Source organism: Anomaloglossus baeobatrachus, chromosome 3, assembly GCF_048569485.1.
Source record: "Anomaloglossus baeobatrachus isolate aAnoBae1 chromosome 3, aAnoBae1.hap1, whole genome shotgun sequence".
Lineage (NCBI taxonomy): Eukaryota > Metazoa > Chordata > Amphibia > Anura > Aromobatidae > Anomaloglossus > Anomaloglossus baeobatrachus.
In genome coordinates, this window is record NC_134355.1 from 504,505,171 (window position 1) to 504,528,733 (window position 23,563).

A 23,563-nucleotide genomic window follows, 5' to 3' on the forward strand; every position below is an offset into this window, starting at 1 on the left:
GGAAATAGACAGACCGGGAAAGAGACAGACCTGGAAAGAGACAGCCCTGGAAAGAGAAAGACCTGGAAAGAGACAGACCTGGAAAGAGACAGACCTGGAAAGAGACAGACCTGGAGAGAGACAGACCTGGAGAGAGAAAGACCTGGAAAGAGACAGACCTGGAATGAGACAGCCCTGGAAAGAGACAGCCCTGGAAAGAGACAGCCCTGGAAAGAGACAGCCCTGGAAAGAGACAGCCGGGCAAAAAGACAGCCGGGCAAAGAGACAGCCAGGCAAAGAGACAGATGGGAAAGAGACAGATGGGCAAAGAGACAGACGGGCAAAGAGACAGACGGGCAAAGAGACAGACGGGTAAGGAGACAGATGGGCAAAGAGACAGACGGGCAAAGAGACAGATGGGGAAACAGACAGACAGGGAAAGAGACAGACGGGAAAGAAAGAGACAGACAGACAGACACATAGAGACAGCCACAGAGATAGAGACAGACAGACACAGAGATGGAGACAGATAGACTGATGCAAATACAGACAGAGAGATAGAAACAGACAGACAAGGAAAGAGACAGACAGAGAGACAGACAGACAGCGATACACATACAGAGACTGGGAAAGAGACAGAGACAGTTACTGTCCCGGGCAACGCCCGGGTACTACAGCTAGTTCTAAATACAATGGACCCTTGGATTAAGAGTAACTTGGTTTGAGAGCATTTTGCAAGATGCAAGACAAGCAAAGCTTTTTAAAAATTTGTAACTTGGTTTAAGAGCAATGATTTGCAATAAGACCAAATACTCACCGTGCACATTTCTGGTTCCGTCCTTTCACCATGCTCTGACCCGCTCTAGAGGTAACTTTCTGTACATATGTACTGTATACTGTATACAGTATACCACTGTACAGTACAGTATGTACTATATAGCATGTCTATCAATTTGCATTTGTGGATCCAGTATTGTACTTTCTTTCTGCTAACCAGTACAGCACATTGTTTGTACTGTAATCTAATTGCCTGTGCAGTATTCCTATCACACAATTGGCTTATTTCTGCCCTTACTTTGGGGAGAATAGATTTGGGGTGTGATTTTTTTTTTTTTTGTGTGTATTGTACTAAAATAAAGATTGTCATATTTAAACATTCTTTCTCTCTATAGTGTACCTCCAACAATTCTGTTATAAGCTAACGTGCAGTTTAATTTGTTTTATATGTTTTTTACTGTACAGTATTTTGTATTAGTGTCCTGGGCGGGAGGGGGGCCGCTGCGCTCACCGCGCTCGGGTCCGGCTCTGGGCTGCTGCTTGCTCGCCGCTGCTCGGTGGTTCGAGCGGTGGGCCGGATCCGGGGACTCGAGCGGCGCTCCTCGCCCGTGAGTGAAAGGGGTGGTTTGGGGTTGGAGGGTATTGTCCGTGACGCCACCCACGGTTTGTGGTGAGGTTGGGACACCACCGCTGTTCTGGACGGGGATCCCGGGAGCGATGACAGGGAGCAGCCGAGATGTTTCTCTCCCCTCCATGGGTAGGGGGATTTGGTGGTCCCGGGGCCCGGTGAGGTGTCGGGGGAGGCAGGGTTGGCGAGGTGCAGGGTCGCGGGGGCAGCGCGGTGCCTGACGGCACGGTGCTACTCACTCAGCCAATGATGAATTCAGAGTCTCCGGTAAAACAAATGGCTGGATGGACGGGTCCCGCAGCCGGCTGCGGTGGTTACTCCCGGACGGGTGGTGGTGGCTGCCTTTCCCTGCACCTGTTGTGTGTCTTCAGTCCTGATGGCTTCCCACCGGTAACCCGCTCCCCAGCTTGGATGTGTGCCGGAGGAGCCCCTTTTGCCCGCAGGCTCTGGCCCTGGGAATTCTAGCTGTGGCGGTAGCTGTATTTTCCTTTCTCGGTTTGGACGGTTGCCTATCGGGTTTTTGCTGCTAGGAAACCCCGGAGGTTCCAGTCGCTAATGGATTTGACTGGTTTAACGGCGACTCCAAGCCTGGTTGGGGTCCGTAGGCCCTGCCGGTTTGTGCTGGCTTCTCTTCACTCCCCGGTTCGGTACCGGCGGGCCACCGCCCGTCACCGGTCCTACGGTTCCACGTCGATCGGCCACTCCTGCAGACGGCCACCACCGTCTGCCAACCTTGCTCTTGGTGCCCAGGCCATGTACCCGGACACGGTCAGTCTGCTCTTTCTCCTCAACTACCACTTCCTGCTCCTTCACTTTCCCTAACTGTTCTGACTTCCTTTCCTGCCTCCAGGACTGTGAACTCCTCCGTGGGTGGGGCCAACCGCCTGGCTCCACCCCACCTGGTGTGGACATCAGCCCCTGGAGGGAGGCAACAAGGATTTGTGTGTAACTGATGTGCCTATCTCGGGGTGTGGGGTGTGTTGTTGCAGTACCTGTGACGACCTGGCTTGTCCAGGGTGCCACATTAGTGTACTGTAATAATTTTATATGAATACAGTACATTCTATTGTATTACTGTAATAAGTTTGTATAAATACAGTAAATATTTTTGGGCTGTGGAACGAATTGTCTGCGTTTCAATTCTTTCCTATGGGAAAATTCGCTTTGACATAAGAGTAACTTGGTTTAAGAGTACACTCCCGAAACCAATTATGCTCGTAATCCAAGGTTCCACTGTATATGAATAGGGAGACAATGACATCTTATGGCTACTAGTAGTAATGCGGCCCACATAACATTATCCATCTTATAAATTACACATCTACTAAAGTTTACATGATACACTTGCATAAATACCATTGATGTCTTCAGGAGGGGCATACACTCTGCCTACAGATGTAAAGGTGAGAACATGGAAATACTAAAATGGAGCTTCCACTCATAACTAACCACTATGACTTCCTGTACGACAGAATGTAATCTTTTCTGTTATTGAATTGCATAATTCCAAATATTCCAATACCTGTGTGGCTTAAAGAACTAGTAGCTACCAAGTCCCCAAAGCGAAAAGGGTTCATAGGCAAGACAATTTCATAAGAAAATATTGTAATTTGGTCCTGTAATGCCTTTGCCATATTGGTAGACAAAACTATTTCACTAAAAGGTGTATAATTTATAGTGTATTTTCTGTAACAAATCTTGATATGCACTGTTGGTCTTGTATGAACAAAATGTTTTGGGGAGAGACAAAACCTTCGAGCCCTTATGTAAGCTAAGCTATATGCTGCCGCTACAGCAAAAACTATTTTCGGTGATTTAGTCTAATGCATTCTTCATTGATTTTGGTGAGATTTTAGCTGTGCGCTGCGTACCAGAAATTAGATCATAACTAAAAGGTAATTTTCTTTTATGATGGTTATTTTATGGAAAGTTTTATTGCGATGCACTACTTCTTGTAAACTTTTAGCATCACACTTTAATGAATTAAAACATTTTCAATAGTATTTGCCATACCTTATTCTGTAATCCTGTTTTATGTGTTCATTGTTGTGTTCAATACTAGGTTTTAGACATGTTAATGAAATTCCTACAAAATTTATTGTATAATGTGCACATGGGTTCAGAAAAAAGGAAAGGAATTCATTCTCTATGGATAAATATATTGGCTGCAGAATATTGTTATAGCTGGAGGATATATTGTTTGTCCACTAGAGGGAGAACGGATTTCAGAAATATTTTTTTGGCCCAGAATTATAGAAAATGTATGTGATATTAAACGTACGGTAGATCTGTACACATTTATTTAGACTTATGTATAGATATTGTATAGTAACAATGATAATTACATGAGCCAAAACAAGTCTCCATTTAGACCAGTCATAACCCAGCATTGCTTAAACCAGGGGTCTCAAACTCGGCTGGGTGTATGGGCCGCACACAGGAAAAAAATAATTTGAGGGGCCGCATTCCTTTCAGGACAAAGTGACATTGGTAGTGGTACCATTTTTTTCTTTCTATACACCCTTGAATCACTGTTTTTGAACATTTTTCATTTGTCCATTATAACAAATGTGTAGTGTGTGTGTGTGTGTGTGTGTGTGTGTGTGTGTGTGTGTGTGTGTGTGTATGTATATAATATATATATATATATAATAATCTATATATATCTATATCTATCTATATCTATATATATCTATATCTATATATATATATCTATATCTATCTCTATATCTATCTATCTCTACATCTATCTATCTCTATCTCTACATACATACACACTTTTTTTTTTTACATTTTTTTCCCCTTTTTGTAAGTAATACAGTTTTACAATAACCACCGCATAGTAATTTTGGCCAACATCTTGTAGTAATGTGCCCCATCTTGTTTCCCATTCTGTAAAAATGTGCGCATCCTTGTCCCCTTGTAGCAATGTGCCCCAGCCTCAGCTAACACACACACACACACACACACACACACACACACACCCCACCCTGTGCAGCCTGAGCTCACCCCCCCCCACCCTGTGCAGCCTCAGCTCACACACACACACACGCCCACCCTGTGCAGCCTCAGCTCACACACACACACACACACCCCCCACCCTGTGCAGCCTCAGCTCACACACACACCCCCCCACCCTGTGCAGCCTCAGCTCACACACACACACACCCCCACCATGTGCAGCCTCAGCTCACACACACACACACACACACCCCCCACCCTGTGCAGCCTCAGCTCACACACACACCCCCCCCCACCCTGTGCAGCCTCAGCTCACACACACCCCCCCACCCTGTGCAGCCTCAGCTCACACACACACCCCCCCCACCCTGTGCAGCCTCAGCTCACACACACACCCCCCCACCCTGTGCAGCCTCAGCTCCCACACACACCCCCCACCCTGTGCAGCCTCAGCTCACACACCCCCACCCTGTGCAGCCTCAGCTCACCCCCCCCCCCCCCTGTGCAGCCTCAGCTCACACACACACACACACCCCCCACCCTGTGCAGCCTCAGCTCACACACACACACACCCCCACCCTGTGCAGCCTCAGCTAACACCACCACCCCCACCCTGTGCAGCCTCAGCTAACACCACCACCCCCACCCTGTGCAGCCTCAGCTAACACCACCCCCCCACCCTGTGCAGCCTCAGCTAACACCCCCCCCCCCACCCTGTGCAGCCTTAGCTAACACCCCCCCCCACCCTGTGCAGCCTCAGCTCACACACCCCCCCCCCACCCTGTGCAGCCTCAGCTCACACACCCCCGCCCACCCTGTGCAGCCTCAGCTCACACCCCCCCCCCTGTGCAGCCTCAGCTCACACACACACACCCCCCCCACCCTGTGCAGCCTCAGCTCACACACACCCCCCCCACCCTGTGCAGCCTCAGCTAACACCACCCCCCCCACCCTGTGCAGCCTCAGCTAACAGCACCCCCCCCACCCTGTGCAGCCTCAGCTAACACCACCCCCCCACCCTGTGCAGCCTCAGCTAACACCACCCCCCCACCCTGTGCAGCCTCAGCTAACACCACCCCCCACCCTGTGCAGCCTCAGATAACACCACCCCCCCCACTGTGCAGCCTCAGCTAACACCCCCCCCTGTGCAGCCTCAGCTAACACCACCCCCCCCCGTGCAGCCTCAGCTAACACCACCCCCCCACCCCGTGCAGCCTCAGCTAACACCACCCCCCCACCCCGTGCAGCCTCAGCTAACACCACCCCCCCACCCCGTGCAGCCTCAGCTAACACCACCCCCCCACCCTGTGCAGCCTCAGCTAACACCACCCCCCCACCCTGTGCAGCCTCAGCTAACACCACCCCCCCACCCTGTGCAGCCTCAGCTAACACCACCACCCCCACCCTGTGCAGCCTCAGCTAACACCACCACCCCCACCCTGTGCAGCCTCAGCTAACACCCCCACCCTGTGCAGCCTCAGCTAACACCCCCACCCTGTGCAGCCTCAGATAACACCCCCACCCTGTGCAGCCTCAGATAACACCCCCACCTCCACCCTGTGCAGCCTCAGCTAACACCCCCACCCTGTGCAGCCTCAGCTAACACCCCCACCCCCACCCTGTGCAGCCTCAGCTAACACCCCCACCCCCACCCTGTGCAGCCTCAGCTAACACCCCCACCCCCACCCTGTGCAGCCTCAGCTAACACCACCACCCCCACCCTGTGCAGCCTCAGCTAACACCACCACCCCCACCCTGTGCAGCCTCAGCTAACACCACCACCCCCACCCTGTGCAGCCTCAGCTAACACCACCACCCCCACCCTGTGCAGCCTCAGCTAACACACACACACCACACACACACACCCTGTGCAGCCTCAGCTCACACACACACACACACACACACACACACATCCCCCACCCTGTGCAGCCTCAGCTACCACACACACACACACACACACACACACACACACCCTGTGCAGCCTCAGCCAGCAACAGAAACACACACACCACACACACACACACGAAAACATTCTTCTCACCTGCTGTCAGCGGCATGCAGGCACGTGGATTCTGTGAAGCCTCAGCTACCACACACACACACACACACACACACACACAGTGCAGCCTCAGCCAGCAACAGAACCACACACACACGGCATGCCACACACACACTGCAGCCTCAGCCAGCAACACAGAACCCCACACACACACGAAAACATTCTTCTCACCTGCTGTCAGCGGCACGCAGGCACGTGGACCCGGTAATGATCACAGCTGCTGTCATCGCTGAACTTTCGGCCGGCGCGTGCAAAGCAGTTCTCACTGCACAACAGCCACTGGCCAATCACAGGCAATCATCTGAGGTCATATGCAGCAGGTGCTTGCCTCTGATTGGCAGGCGGCTGTTATTGCGTTCTGCAGTGAGAACTTCACTGTGCGCGGCAAAGACAAAACTGTAGGCTGAAATAAATAACTGACAGCTGCGGCCCCTGCACCGGTCGCCATCTTTACCAGGTCCACGGGCCTGCGGGCCGCAAGAAGCCACCTGAAGGGCCGCATGCGGCCCGCGGGCCGCGTGTTTGAGACCCCTGGCTTAAACCCTTTAAAAACAAATTGAAAGAATAAAAAAAAAATTTAATTTAATTTCCAGTGCAATTTTTATACAGTAGTATACTGTAAAATATGAGGATTGTAAGCTTAATATTAAAAATAAAAGAGAAACAACATACTGGATACCATCTTTAATTTTAAAACATTATACAAAAAATGATAAAAAGAATAAAAAAATAAATAGTAAAGTCACATGATACAATACATTATTCAACCAATAGAACATAAATAATCCATAAATCCAAATAAACATAAATAATATAATTAATAAATAAAAATAAATAAAATACAAACATGTAAGTGTCAATGTGTTTTCAAGTAATTTAGTATTAATAGCTTAATTTACTACTAAGTGCATTGTCAATTAATTTAGATTATTATATAAATAAACATAGACATTAATAGGTTTGCAAGTCGGCCATCCCCTACACTAAGTGCAGACTGCATTAATGAGATGTAGTAATAAGGCAGCAGGGGACAGACATTAGTTTAACGAGCTATGCAGTTCTTTCAGGCTACGTTCCCACAATGAGCTTTTGGTGAATTTTTGATGTTACGTATTTTTGCGTCTTATAGTTCCAGCACAGTGGATGGGATTTTCTGCCCTCTATGCTTCTTTTTTTACTTAGCGTAATCTGACCCGACCTGTGGTGCGTGTTTCAGATCCTCAACATGTCAGCTTCTCTTGCAGGTATGTTGAGTTTTATGTGCAGATTTTTCCCATAGACTTGCATTACATGCAGAAAACAATCAAGTAAAAATCTTTATGCACATAAGTATATTAACCCCTTAGCGACCTAGGACGTACAGTATATAAATATATATATATATATATATGTCCTAGATCGCCTTCCTCTTTTTGATGTGGGTCACCACATGTGCATTTCTTAGCTTGCGCTGTCAAACTCTGACAGCATGATATAACGTGCTTTGGCGGTGATTACGCTGTTCCCCGCCGCCATCGCCATCGGGGCGCCAATGGGTTATCATGGCAGCATGGAGTCAGCTGATGACCTCTGTTGCTGTCATGATTCACTTCCTGTGAATGCTGGCAGAGCGCTGGCACTCACAGGAACACAGCATCTCTGCTGATCAGAGCAATGCTGAAGCAAAACTCTGATCAGCAGAAGGGATCGAATAGTATAACCATAAGGTCCCCTAGGGGGACTAGTAAAATCAACTAAAAAAGTTAAAAAAAAGAGTTTTAAAAAATATTTTTTAAAAAAGTTCAAATCACCCCCTTTTGTCGCATTGAAAATAGAACAATTAAAAAAAATAAAAAAAATACACATTGTCCTGTGAAGGCGCCGCCACTCACAGGTGATCAGCATTTCTGCTGATCAGAACATTGCTGAAGTTTTGTCAAAGCCAAATACCAGGAAATATCAAAAACAAAGCTGCTTTGTAAAAAGCATGACAAGAGACAAAACATGCAGCATCAAAAATGTGATAAATATGCATGTAAAAAAATGACACAAAAACCCATAAAAAACTCAAGGAACCTAATGTAATAGATGCAGAAAAAAACTCACTTAAAGCTCATCGTGGGAAGGCAGACTTAATGTCAGCTATGTCTTCTTCTCAGTTTTAAACCATTCATATCTAAGAAAAGTTGGGGTCAATTTAACGTTTCTGGTGCATTGATCCTTCACCTGCCAATTGGCCAAACACTCTGGAAATAGTAATGACGCGTAATTGAAAATAGTGAATTACAGAGCATTGCAAAAACTGTTTTTGAAGTTTCCCAGTGACTGGTTTCTCCCCGTGATCCTCATCATCGTCTTGTACTTTTAGAACCTGTAGAGAATGATATTATAATTTGTAAATATATTACAGTTTTTCAGATAAATATTGCAAAAATAGTTCTAAAAATAAATAATACAATAACAATATAATGGAAACAATAACGTGAAAGATTTTTTTTTTTTTAAAGGACTCCAGTTTTTCTCTGCCCCTTCTTCCAAGAGCTCTATATATATATATATATATATATATATATATATATGATTTTTTTTATTTTTTTTTTACCATAGACATTGCCATATGAGGGCTTTTTTGTGGGGTGTAAATTACATAATTTAATTCATCCCATAATGTACTGAAAGATAGGGAAGAAATTCTTAACAGGATGAAGTGATGATAAAAAATGCATTTTTGCCATTGTTTTCGTTTTTACGACATTCATTGTTTGGTAAAAATAACCTGGCAATATGAATCTCTGATTCTCCATATATATGAATGCAGGGATACTCAACTTGTATTGGTTGTTATTATTATTTTAGTAGTCAAAAAATTCAGAATTTTGCCAACATAAAGAAAGGATTTTTGCTTTTGTTTTCTGAGCTAGTTTTTTTTATTTTTCTGTCAATGGAGCTCTGTGAAGGCTTGATACCATTGTCTGGTACATATGATGTTTTGATGGCTTCATGATGCTACTCCTCAGCCTTGGGACCCATTCATAATGCGCTCTTCCCAAAGTTCAGTTGCTCCATCAGAGCTTATGTCCGAACCCCTTGATAAATTCAATTCAGATGTATGCGCCAGTAGACTGCGTCTGAATGTCCGCCCTCAAGTAGACATAGATGCTTAAAAATGATGCATAACATGAAAGACAGTGACTCCATCTACATTATAGTTAATGGTCCCATCAGCGCATATATCTGATTCCCAATTTGTGGGGGATTCGGTGGGACCACTGAAATTTGGGAGGAATGTAATGTGAAAGGGTCCAGTTGTGACACATACCTCAAGTGGTGTTTCGTTAGGCTGCAATCCGTCCTGATCCATTCCGTGGAGGGGTTGTAGCTTGAAATAACTGATATTTGACATTTTTATCACATTAATGGAGAACTCGTTTATCTCATTACTTTATAATTTACTCAACTCTATCATCTAAAGGTAGGTAAAATGCATAGAGTAACACTCACTTGCATCATGTCAGTTACTGTTTTGTCAAGGGGAGGATTCAAGCCCTTTAGTTGTTTCATGTTCAGTTTTAGGTCAGAATAGATGGCTTTCAGACACTTATCCTATTGAGAGGAGACAAAGATAATTATCATTCTTAATTTGTAAAGAACTAAGTGAATCTGTCACTAGAAAAAACACAAATATCTAATTTCCCAACAGTTTCAGGTTCATTAAAGGGAGCTGTCAGAGTTTCCAATGCAGTTCATTTTCAACAATGCATATTTTTTCAATTGCAAGTTTACCTGTAAAACCTAACAATATAGTCCATCTACTGACTTCTCTCTTGTACTGAGCATGCACAGATATTTTCTGTAGTAAATGGGTTATGTGCACAGAGACCGGGAAGCATACATAACCCATTTTAAGTAGTGCTCATTACACTGCACAGAGAGCAGTTTCGGCCTCTGCACACATAACCCATAAACTACAATAAGTATCTGCACATGCTTAACCATTGCAAGAGAAGCCTGCTACTGGATGAACTATATTGTTAGGCTATATAGGTGAGCCTGCAATTGAAAAATAATGCATTTTAAAAAATATTGCATTTGAAAACATTATTATTTTTCCCACATTTTTTATAAAGAGTTATTGCAATAAAACTCCATTAAGTGCTCTGAGAGTGTTAAAGCACTTCCCAGGCCTCTACCTCCCTTGGTCTATTACTCGCCCAGCCTCACTGTCTTTTGCTGAACTGACAGCTCATTAGCTTCACTACACTGATACTATCTACAAACTACTCACAGTGCATGTTGGAATGTATTTAGATTCTGTCTGTCATTAAAGAACAAAATCAAACCCCCAAAAAACAAAAGAAAAACGTTTGTTCTCCTTTTTCCTGGCAAATTTGTAAATCATGTTAAGTGGTTGTTCAGCAGGCATCTGCTTCATCAATATTTAGTTTCATCTCCTCCTTTCCACCTCCCAGCACTGGGATTTACAGCAAGGACCTTCCCGAAGTCTGGGAAAATTTACCATGTTCTGTCATAGATGTAATGTACACATTGACCTAACAATAGTGATCACAAAGGTCACGACCATAACCGGGCCCTGGGGTGGAGGGGACGCATATTTCAGCAGGATGTGCGGCCCTCGGATGTACATTCAGCTGAAGTGTTTTCCTGTGCAGAGATCTGCTGGGTCTCTGCAAAACAATACAGTCTGCCGACCTTTTAGAGGCCAGCAGCTGATGTTGGCACGCCTGTGACTGGGGGCTCATGACAGTGATGTCATTTACTGTCTGTCGCTTACATGCCGAAGTCAGGCAAAAAAAATAATTATATATTTTCATCTTTTACATTTTAAAAATTACAGAAAGGAAAATGGGCCAATGCAGAAATTTGGACACCCCTGGAGACTTGTGTGCTCAGCTAACTTTGACCAAAGTATCAGACCTTAATTAGCCTGTTAGGGTTATGGCTTGTTCACTTTCATTTTTAGGAAAGGCCAGATGATGTAATTATGGCACGGTCATTATCATCGTTATGAATGGTCAGGTGATGCAAATTTTACAGCTTTTAAAAATCCAGCCTCCTCTAACCTTATGCCAAAAAACAGCAGCCATGGGTTCTTTAAGCAGTTGCCTAGCACTTCAAAGCATTTTCATGTTGCCCCTTCCTCAGTTCAAAACTGTATTTAAGTAATGGAAGTTAATAGGAACAGTGGAGGTCTGTAAGACCAAGCAAAATTCCTGTGAGAGCTGCTTGTAGGATTGCTAGAGAGGCAAATCAGAACCCCCACTTGGCTGCAAAAGACCTTCAGAAAGATGTTGCAGACTCTGAAGTTGTGGTACATTGTTCTACTCTTCAAAGATACCATAATTTCTGTCTTTTTTTCTACAAGAATATGCCCTTCATGGAAGAGTCATCAGAAGAAAACTTCTTTGGCGTCCTCACTATAAAATTCTGCATCAGAAGTATCCAAAAGAACATCTGAACAAGCCTGATGAATTTTGTAAACAAGTCCTATGGACTGAGGAGGCTATCATAAAACTCTTTGGCCAATGATTAAAAGTATGTGAAGAGGAAAAAGGGCACAGACTTTCAGGAAAAGAATATCTTGACAACCATTAAGCATGGGGGTTGATCAATCATGCTTTGGAATTATGCTGCAGCCAATGGCACTGGTAACATTTCCTGGGTAGAGGGAAGAATGGATTCAATGAAATTTGAAAACATTTTTGATGCAAACATAACACCATCTGTAAAAAAGCTGAAAAAGTTGAAAAGAGGATGGCTTCTACAAATGGATAATGATCCTAAACACAAGTTCACAATTGACAATCTCAAAAAGTGCAAGCTGAATGTTTTACAATGGCCCTCACATTTCCCTGATCTGAAAATAATTAAAGTTATGTGTCTAGACCAAAAAAGAGCAGTGCCTACAAGATGACCCAGGACTGAAAGAATTTTCCAAGGAAGAATGGATGAAAATCCACTAAACAAGAACTGAAAGACTTTTGGCTGGCTACGAGAAGCATTTATAAGCTCTGATACTTGCCAAAGTGGGTGCTACTAGGTATTAACCATGCCGGGTGCACAAACTATTTCATAGGCCCATTTTCCTTTCTTAATAAATTTAAAAATGTAAAAATTAAAATCTATATATTTTTTTGCCTAAAATACAAAGGAAATATGTCATCTTTAATATTTGGTCATTACTATCAAAATAGTGCAATAGTGCAACTTGTTAATGTAGTGCAGATGTAACCATACCTCATCAACCTCTGTTCTGGTCATCTGTGAGCACATACACATCTAGAATGAAAGGGAGATTGTTATATCATTTGTAAAGTATTCTGTCAGGTCTAAATAAACATTGTAAGAATGCTTTTCTGTTTTGTAAGTGCACCCACATGTTTCTTTGATACACGTACTGCCTGTGTGATTAAAGGGAACCTGTCATGTCAGGAAATGCAATTTACCTGCAGATGTAAGTTTCATATGCGGGTAAATAGTGGTAAATTCATGGATGCCTTACTAGAAGCACAGCTACAGGGAGAAAACAAACTTGTATCTTACCCTGTAGCCGATAACTTTCACTCATAGGGACATTCAGGGAGCAATTACTCTTTCTAACTACTATACCATGAGCCCACTGTAATCAGTTTCATGGATAGGCGATAAGCACATGGAGTCAGTAATGTCCACAATTTTGCTCTTATCTGAACTTAGACTAGGAGGCATAACATTATATGGAGACCCTACATTCTCAGGGATATAGTTAGAGAGATTACAAAGGTCATTTAGGGTTATATTGGTGGTTTTAAAGATCATGGTCTACACCTTTTGCAAAAATTGCATTAAGTTTTAGTGCTTCCCACCCCCTCCCTGCTACTATCTCTAAGGCTATGTCCGCACTTTGCTTTTTACCTGCTTTTTACCTGCTTTTTCAACTGCAGCGTTTAATGCGAAAATGGTTGTGTTCTGCTTTTCTAGCAAAGTCTATGGGAATTTGGGTTTCTTGTCCGCACTATGCAGTTCAAACTGCAGCCTTTTTGTTGCAGAACTTTGGTCAAAAACTCAGCTTTGCAGTGCAAAACCCAAATGGCAAAAACAATTGTCATGTTTTTGTTTTTGCCATTTGGGTTTTGCACTGCAAAGCTGAGTTTTTGACAAAAGTTCTGCAACAAAAAGGCTGCAGTTTGAACTGCAAAGTGCGGACAAGAAACCAAATTCCCATAGACTTTGCTTGAAAAGCAGAACACAACCATTTTGGCATTAAACGCTGCAGTTGAAAAAGCAGCAAAAAAGCAGGTAAAAAGCAGGTAAAAAGCAAAGTGCGCACATAGCCTAAGGCTAGGGTCACACAACCATATTTTCTATCATCTGATAAAATCAGTCCGATTATGCAAATAACCCTTTGATCCGCGTTCGATCAGAGTGTGATCTGATTTTTTAAGGTGTGGAGAAGAAAAACATTTCTCCATCATTTCTATTCTGTCAGACCTCGAAAATCGGACCACGCTCGGATGTCATCCAAGTGTAGTCCGATCTTTTTCATGGACCTCTTGACTTGCATTGCTGAGTGTGATCCGTTTTACGGATTTCAAATTCTGCACCCTGTGATTTTTTTCCTCGGACAGACTTGGTCCGAGGAAAAAAGTCAGACGTGCACAGCTCCAGAGAATAACTTGGTCCAAGTGCAATCTGACAAAACACATGAACCATAACAAAATGCAGGATTGAAGTTATATATGGGGGTGAACAAAGCAGTATGCAAGACAGACACAGACCTCACATCCAGGTTATATAACTGGGATGGAATCTCCATTCTGTCAGTCTAAGTGCGAGCTGATGTTTTATCTAATTGCTTTCAGACAGAAAATAGGGTTGTGTGACCCTAGTCTAAAGGGTGCTTTACACGCTGCGACATCTCAAGCGATCGCGTTAGCGATATAACATGCCAGATCGCTCATACGATTTGACGAGATCGCACATGTGACCGACGCTACAAAAAGGACCTATGTGCGATCTTGGCAAATCTTATCTGCGATCTGGCATGTCACATCACTAACGAGATTGCTAGCGATGTCGCAGCGTGTAAAGCACCCTTAAGAGTATATTGAGATGGCCACATAAATCGGTCCGAGATCAGACTGCAATGCTTGGACTCGCCACGGCTGCTCCAACCCGAGCATGACAGCTCCATATATTTCTATGCAGCTGCCACACTGGAGCCAGTCCAAGCATTACAATTTGATCTTGGACCGATTTATATGGTTGTCTGAATGCACCCTAAGGGCTCATGGGCACGTTGCGTAATTACATGCATTTACGCTGCGTGTTGCACTGCAGCGTAAATGCATGCGTCCTGCGTCCCCTGCACAGTCTATGTAGATTGTGCATGAGACGTGCGCACGTTGCTTTTTTGAACGCAGCGATTTGGGTGCTAAAATTTACTCAAATCCGTGCGTTCATAAAATGAGCATGTCAATTAATTTGTGCGCTTTGGATGCAGCTCCCACTCTGTCTATGGTGGGGGCAGCAGCCATAGCGCATGAAATCGGCTTTTTTTCTTCTGAAACACTGCATCCATTATGCAGTGTTTCTGCAGCACTTTACAGCGCACATGTGCTGTCAAATCGCTGCAGAATATTCAGTATTTACGTGTTAACAAGCCCTAAGGGTTCTCTCACACTAGCATATAAAACGGACAAATGCAATGCGAGAAGAAAAAATTATCATTGCACTCGGACTAATGTTAGTCAATGAGACAGAGTAGATCTGTGAGTTTATCAGCTCAAATCATACTGATGAAAAAATTGTGGCATGCTGCGACTGCACTAGTTTATTGGACACACCTCATCAATGAAGTCAATTGGTACAAGAAAAAAAACGGACCACACACAAACCATCCATATGCTCTCCATTATTTATGGATACATTACCATTCTGTAGTATGGAACACTGTAAATGGTCCTTGAAATGGCTGTAGAATAAAAGTTGCTGAGAAAAAAACCTGCATTGTATACGGATGGCATATGGATACTAGGCGATAAAAAATAAAAATCACACGCTCGCATAGCATTCATATAACAATAGGATACCCACACGGATTTCACTCCTCCAACTTTTCAGGAGCGGAATCAGACCAGATTTTTACAGGCCAGTGTGAGAGCACCCGAACACTGACAGAAGGGATGGAGACAGCAGAGAGCCGTAAGAACCTGAAGCTCAGATGCAATTGTAACATTTTTGCAGAGCACTTAGATGGATAAAAGCCTTAGGCCGAGGCCACACGGGGATTACTGCGAGTGCTCGCATGACACTCGGCAGACGCTAACAGCACAGCGGGAGCCGAGTGTCATGCCAGTGTCATGCGACTGTGGTCCGATCGTGCATGGGAGCGGCCCCATAGAGTGATATTGGTCCGAGTGGAATGCGATTTTTTTACCGCATTCCACTCACACCATTTTTCTCGCCGTGTGTCCTAGGCCTTACAGATATTCTGCAGCAATAAGTTGGTAGAAAATGTGATGAAGATTATTGAGAAAGTTGCTTAACTTTGCATTTAAGTAGTAAATTAAAATTTAAAACTAATCTGTGCAAATGTGTACATAGCCTTTAATGTTCACACATTTTGTATTTGCTGCTGATTTGTGTTGTAAGAGGTTCTGCAGGTCCTGTTTATCTGCAGATGGATGTAATAGATTTTCTATTATAAAAATCCTAATCATAGTTACACTAGGATGAACCACTTGTAAAGATGATTGGATTCTAAGGCCCTTACCTGGGACTGCATGCTGGGGAGACAGGCTTCCAGCGTATTCACAGTGTTTGCTGTCTCATCTACTATAGCAACAGCTTCAGGGGAACAGTTGAATGCTCCATGTATATCTTCCTAATGAAAGCAAATGATGTTTCATCACATAAGACATAGCAGAATGTGCGCACATATTAGTAGATGCAAAGCCATAATATGAAAACTTAATCAGCCCACTTGTTACAATCTCACTGGAAAATATTCAATAACAGTGATATGAAAGCTTTTTTCCGTTGACTATACACAGCTTTTGATTGTGACAAATGTATGGATGTGTGTATCACTACCCCATTTTTTCTAATCAAAAAGTACTTTAAGGGCTCGCTCCCACTTGCGATTATCATGGATGAGTGCAATCTGATAAAACATCAAATTGCCCTCACACCTGTGTAAATCAATCAGGCAGTGTCCATCTGCTAATTTGTCCTTATGCCATACCGGCATGAGAAAAGAATCACAGCATTCTGCGTTTGGTGGCGAGTCTTGGCTCACACACCCATACAAGGCTATGGGTGCATGTGAAACATCGCACTGCACTCAAATGTCATCTGAATGCAGTGCGATATATTGCGAGACAGGTCAAAGAGTAGAGGGAGAAATTAATCTCTCCCTCTCCTCCGCAGCTGTGATCAGATCGCAAAATCAGATCATTGTCCCATGACACATGGCTCACGCTCACAGCAGAGCCTGAGTCGAGGGTCATTGGTATATTGGAAGCAATGTGCAAATGGAGCCAAGGCCTAAAAGAGCATAAGGCAAGGGGGTAACAGATAACTCCTTTAAATGCTCAAAAAGCTTTTCACTCGTGAAATGGTACAATTCCGCTTTGGTAATTTCTTATAAAATTCTCTGCACTTTTAAGCATCCATGATGGTTTTAACTTGTGGCTCTCAGCTTTTGCTGACATACAACTCCCAGGGTGTGACTATCAGGGCATACTGGCAGTGGACGTTTCTTGGTAGCTTGAGAGTCATACATGGGTGCATTAAAAGGATTTCTCAGAATGAGGACAAACTACTGTGACAATTGGGGAATACACGATTGACCAGAATTGATACTACTGTTTTCCTTTGAAAGTACATACAAAAAAGAGGAAGTGCACATACAATATATAGAGAATAATGAATATATATATATATATATATATATATATATATATATATATATCGAATATACACAAATCTTGATTTATTAGGCAATTTCCACAGGGGAAAAAAAACTTCATGCAATGATGCAAGCAGCATCCCTTTAGACGCACAGCATCTAAAACCATAAAGGACCATAGTTCAGTGTTATCCAATAGCATGAACAGACTTCATGGATTGCAAAGCACAAATTGGCCGAGGGTCTCCTGTCCTGACTCAAACTCATAGCCACATAAAGGTTCCAGGATTCAGGTCAAGAGACCCCCGGCCCGTCCATACATTGTGATCTATGTGGGGACCAATTTTCTCAGATGCCCTTAGGCTGCATTTACATATAGCAGTTTTTCCATTGTTCTTCAGTATGATGTCTACGTGTGAACGCAGCCTTGGTTGGGACGGTTATTGACTTTACATGGTAACCACTTATCAATAGTAACATAAAGACAGTGTTGCAGTTTTTCTTCTGGAGAACAATCAACTTGTAATTGCCAATTATCTTAGCAGCCAAAATGTTTTATATGCTGTATTGAAGACAAAGAGCAAATACACTGAAATTAGTTATTGTGCTTCACATTAATTACACCTTCTTTACCTGTAGTTTTAAGATGGTCTCTGTGACCACATTCACTAGATTCCTGGAGATATTGTAACACCTGGCAATGTCAATGGGCTGTCGGACTGGTTTACTCTCTACAACCAATAACTGACCAATGACCACGAGCATCCACACAACACAGCAGCCTGCAGACATAAGAGGGAAGGGAATAAATGTCTATACACTTGGATCTGTCTTCGATTGCAGCTTATCATATTCACTCACTTGCATGGGGATGATCTGCTATATCTGACAAAGCCCAAACAACGTGAGGTCCGTAAAATGAAAAAGAATCTCTTTTTTTACAATTCTTTCTGTTTTAGCACTTTTGATTAAAGCATAGCATTGTCTAGCATTTTTCCCTTTTTATATTTCCAAAATGCAAGATAAAATTAAGGTACACAATTTTTTCAAATAAAAAAAAAGGCATTTAAAAGTTACGGATAAAAGTGTCATTGAAAACTTTTGGAATTGATGGTATTTTTTACATTATGTATAATTCAGAAAATAAGTATATAGTATATGAAAACTTGATGTAAAAGCAGCAGATATTTTGTCTGTATCCTCTGGGCGGAAATCCATAATACAGTTATAGCATTGCGGATGAGATGTTATGAAATCTCACCAATGTGCTGCACAGAAAATCTGCAGCATAGATTGGTCCGAGCTGTGATTTTGACATTTTCGCCATGTCAGTTTATACTCAGAGTTTCACTATTTGTTATAGGTGTGAGAAAAACCTGAAACGTTTCTATAGCAAAACTCCATGCAGGACCCTATCAGTCCAAAATATCCAGTAAAAAATGATATACTCTTTGTATTCATGATTTTATCAAAACATTTCAGCCTTCTCTAAAAGTCCTTTTAAGCTTTAAAAACACCATTATTTAGAGCTGAAACATTAACATAACATGAGAGAATAAAATTTACAGTTTTAGGCTAGGTTCACACTCATACAGCGCTCTATGCTTCCATTGGAAACCCCCCAAAATTATATTCCTACATATTTCCTGGAGAATGGAGCTTCCCATTAAGTACATTTCTATGGTATAACAAAAAGTGAATCACATGTCTACTTAGGATACTGTATGTGCACACAATATCTTTTTCACCTTGAATATATGAAACACAAGAGATATGAAGAAAAAAAATCCAGCTTCAAAGATGCCTAAAAATACATCCTAGAAGATATCTAAAAAGACTCTTCAGGAGAAAACTCCAGCACATAACCTTAGCAAGAAATAATATTTCTTTTGTCATTTGTGGTGCATCATAACAAAAAATCTGGAAATGTTTGAGATATGACACTGCACAATGAATACGGAGCATTACATTTTTATTAATTATATGTACGGTATTAATCACCTTTGCTATATAACCCCTAAATAAAGTTTTGGCATAACAATTTATTTCAAAACTAATTAGTTGAAGAACCCCCGTGTGCACACTGTCACATGATCTGTCACCTATGTCAGTATAAATATACCTGATCTATAAGGCCCCTGAGTCTAAAGCAGCAGTAACAAAGCAACATGAAGACCCACGAGCTCTCCAAATACATCAGAGACAAAAATTGTGGAGAATTATAGATCCGGGATGGGTTATAAAAAAAATTGTTCCGCATTAAATTCATCATAAAATACAAAAATTATGTCACATGACAAGGCTGCCCACCAAACCTAAGAGACCAGGCAACAAACTAATGATAACACTGTAGGAGCTCCAGAGATCCACCATAGAGATGGAACGATATGTCCATAGGACTACTATAAGCCACACACTCTACAATGTGGGGCTTTATGTTATGGAAGAAAATTACTAGAAAAATTCTATTTCTCAAAGAAAGAAAAATTGTAGTTTGTTAAATTGCATGTGAACGACTCTGCATACACGTGGGAAAATTTTACGTTTTGGTTATTACATTAACAAATGATGTGGTTCTCTTTGCCAACAAGAGTAGATTTACATACAGAGATCATAAAAGAGAAAAGGGTCCACATTGCAGGATCGGAGAGTTGAACATACAATTCAAGCTTCAGAGCATATTTATGATAAGTGAAAGGTCATCAATTAAGTGAAAACATGTATTAGAATTGCCTAGTCAAAGCCCACAGCTCCGTCTAATTTGTTGTGTGACTTTAAAGGGTTATTCCCATCTCCAAGATCCTATCCCAATATGTAGTAGGTCAGTTATTATTACTATATCATTAAAATTAGATATTAATCACAAATATATATATATATATATATAGAAGTGCATCTTCTGGACATACAGGACTGTGAGGCACAGACTGAGGTGACTTACTCCATGTTGTAGGCTGGATGCGAAGTACTGGTGGTCTCATCTTGGTCCTCCTTGGTGATTGAGTGGGTAACTGCTGAACTGCTGCTTTGGCTGAGACTACATAGCTGTGTAAAGCTGTCCTGGCTTTATATAGTGAAGTAATAATCCTAGGACTTCCCCAACCTTTTCATAGCAGATACTCACATCTGTGTCAATGTGAAACAAGGCTGAGATGACTACATATCATCAGGCAAGAATTCTACAAGGGATTACTCTAGATGGATTTTACCTTATCTCTGGTTTAGCAGGAAAAAGGTTTATTTGTCTTAACATAATCACAAGTGTACTATTTTCCTTAGGGCAAAGGTCCCCAACTTTTCTGATCTTGAGAGCCACATCCAGCTATGAAAGATGGTAGCAAGCCATATTCAGCTCTGAGAGAGGTTTGCGAGCCACATCCAGCTCCTGCCCTCTAACAGTAGTAACACTCAGAGCTTCTATTACCGGTATAATGACAGCAAAAGGTTTTCTACAGGAATCACACCATGGCAGCATACCAAGATCCAGGAGTTCCTAACTTACCCTTTTTCAGATCTGCTCTTCTATGTGGGGCTACTCTTAAAAATCACCGAACTGCGATCTCCTCTTCATAGCTATTTGCTAGACCTGGCATTTATGCACCAAGCTGGAAGACAGCCGCGAGTCACACATCACGGGCCTGTGAGCCACATGTGCTGAACCTCATGTTGGGGACCCCTGCCTTAGGGTATCTCACTTCATTACTATAGGAAAAAACTATTATACAACATGTCTAAATGTAGGAGAGAGAAAAATAGAGTTTATGTAGATAATTTCACCAAAAAGTGTAATTTACCCAAAATAATTATAGAAACAAAGACAGCTAAAATTGTATTCACAATTAGCAATGGGTCCCTACCTAAAATGTCGCTATCCATGCTGAAAAAACCTACAATTGTATGAGCGGGCAGAAACCTGCTAATAGGAAATTAAAAATCACCTTAAGTTGATCATCAGACTCTCCCCTACCGTGGAAAGCTTCAAGAGGAACCTCAAGACCCACCTCTTCCAACAAGCCTACAACCTACAATAGCCCTCAGTCCAGTAGACCACTGCGCAACCAGCTCTGTCCTCACCTATTGTACCATCACCCATTCCCTGTAGACTGTGAGCCCTCGCGGGCAGGGTCCTCTCTCCTCCTGTACCAGTCTGTTATGTACTGTTAATGATTGTTGTACGTATACCCTTTCACCTGTAAAGCGCCATGGAATAAATGGCGCTATAATAATAAATAATAATAATAAATAATAATAATAATAATAAAGTTGTTGGAAAAGGAGTGTCAGAAGGCAATATCTCAGCCACAGCCAGCAGGGGAGAACTATACAGAGTTTTGATCAAAGTAGATACCTGTCCTTGCAACTGCGATTACGACAATTCAAGATCACATATTCCTTTTTCAGATACTGAATCATTTGCATCAGTTTTACAACCTGATCATAAAGAATGTGAACTGGATTCACGCTGGCGAAAATGAAAAAAAGTAAAGGCCAGTTTTCATGTGACACGGGTAAGGTAATCGAGGAGTTTTGGAGTCAGGTACCAAGAAAGCTCATCATAAACAAAGGGATGAGAGAAAGGTATAATCTGGTCACAAGGTCCAAGGTCAGAATTCCAGAAAGGCATTGGAATAAGACAAAGGGACTAAGCAAAATGGAAGGGTCAAAGGCAAGATTCAAGGTCAGGTAGCAATACATCAGAGACAGATGAATGGAAAACCAGGCACACATACACCATTAAACTAAAGGCCCCTTTACACACGGCAACATCGCAAACGACATTGCTGTAACGCGACCGGTTTTGTGACGCAATTGCGACCTCCCCAGCGACATTGCAGTGTGTGAAACACATCAGTGACCTGGCCCCTGCTGTGAGGTTGCTGATCACTACACATCTCTCAGGACCATTCTTTGGTCCTTTGTTTCCCACTGTGCAGCATGATCACTAGAAAGTCTCAGTGTGTAAAGGGGCCTTTACAGCGACTTCGTTAGCGACTTCCCTTTCAAAAAGCTGCTTTACAACGTCCCCAATGAATAGCTAGGTCGTTCTGCAGGTCCGTATCGCTGTTGCGTCATTTTCCAGGTTTGCCTGTTTGACAGCTCACCAGTGACTCACCAGAGACTTTGTAGCGATCCCGGCCAGGTTGGGATCGCTGGTGGGATCGCTAGAAAGTCTCAGTGTGTAAAGGGGCCTTAAGGCTACAACTGGCAGTGATTGGACCACTTCAAGAAAGCTAAATATCCAGCTAATGACCCAGAACAGGTGACACCTGGAGAAAACCCCACTGGCTTGGCAAGATAGGGCAGCTAGGCTATCAGTAATAATACTGATGCACCAGGCATGTCCCTGCCTTAGATTAGATGGCTGGGAGGTCATTCACAATACTGACACCCTAGCACGCCCCAGATCCTATACAGTGGCTGAACTAACACTCACAGCATTCAAAAGACACTTAAGGGTACTTTACATGCTGCGATATCGGTACCGATATCGCTAGCGAGCGTACCCGCCCCCGTCGGTTGTGCGACACGGGCAAATTGCTGCCCGAGGCGCACAACATTGCTTACACCCGTCACACGGACTTACCTTCCCTGTGACGTCGCTCTGGCCGGCAAACCGCCTCCTTTCTAAGGGGGTGGTTCGTGCAGCGTCACAGCGACGTCACATGGCAGCCGTCCAATAGAAGTGGAGGGGCGGAGATGAGCGGGTGTAAGATCCCACCCACCTCCTTCCTTCCTTCTTTTCCGGTGGATGCAGGTAGGAGATGTTCGTCGTTCCTGTAGTGTCACACGTAGCGATGTGTGCTGCCTCAGGAACGACAAACAACATCGTACCTGCAGCAGCAACGATATTAAGGAAAAGAGCGACGTGTCAACGATCAACGATTTTTTATGTTTTTGCAATTGTTGATCGTCGCTCCTTGGTGTCACATGCTGCGATGTCGCTAATGGTGGCGGATGTGCGTCACTAACGACGTGACCCCGATGATATATCGTTAGCGATGTCGCAGTGTGTAGAGCACCCTTTAGAGTGGTACAATCATGACGTTTTCATCACTTGTTACAGCATTTTTTGTGGTATTGCAGGGACAAAAACATAATTTTGTCTTTCTTGAATTTTATTTGTTACAGCATTTTTTGTGGTATTGCAGGGACAAAAACATAATTTTGTCTTTCTTGAATTTTATTTGTTTACAGTGTTTACAGATTGAGTTAATTATTTTTATATTTTGATAGATCACACTTTTCTGAATACGATGATACTACATATGTG

General features: G+C 43.0%; 1 protein-coding gene across 1 annotated transcript; it reads right to left on the reverse strand.

Annotated features, from left to right (window-relative positions):
- Window positions 1–8,580: 8,580 nt before the first annotated feature.
- Window positions 8,581–20,273, reverse strand: LOC142297288 (interleukin-12 subunit alpha-like). The gene is made up of 6 exons (XM_075341536.1): window positions 20,234–20,273; window positions 17,926–18,074; window positions 16,156–16,266; window positions 12,639–12,680; window positions 9,885–9,986; window positions 8,581–8,754 (listed from the first exon to the last, which is right to left on the reverse strand). The coding sequence occupies exons 1-6, from the start codon at window positions 20,271–20,273 to the stop codon at window positions 8,581–8,583; spliced, it is 618 nt and encodes a 205-aa protein (XP_075197651.1).
- Window positions 20,274–23,563: the final 3,290 nt, after the last annotated feature.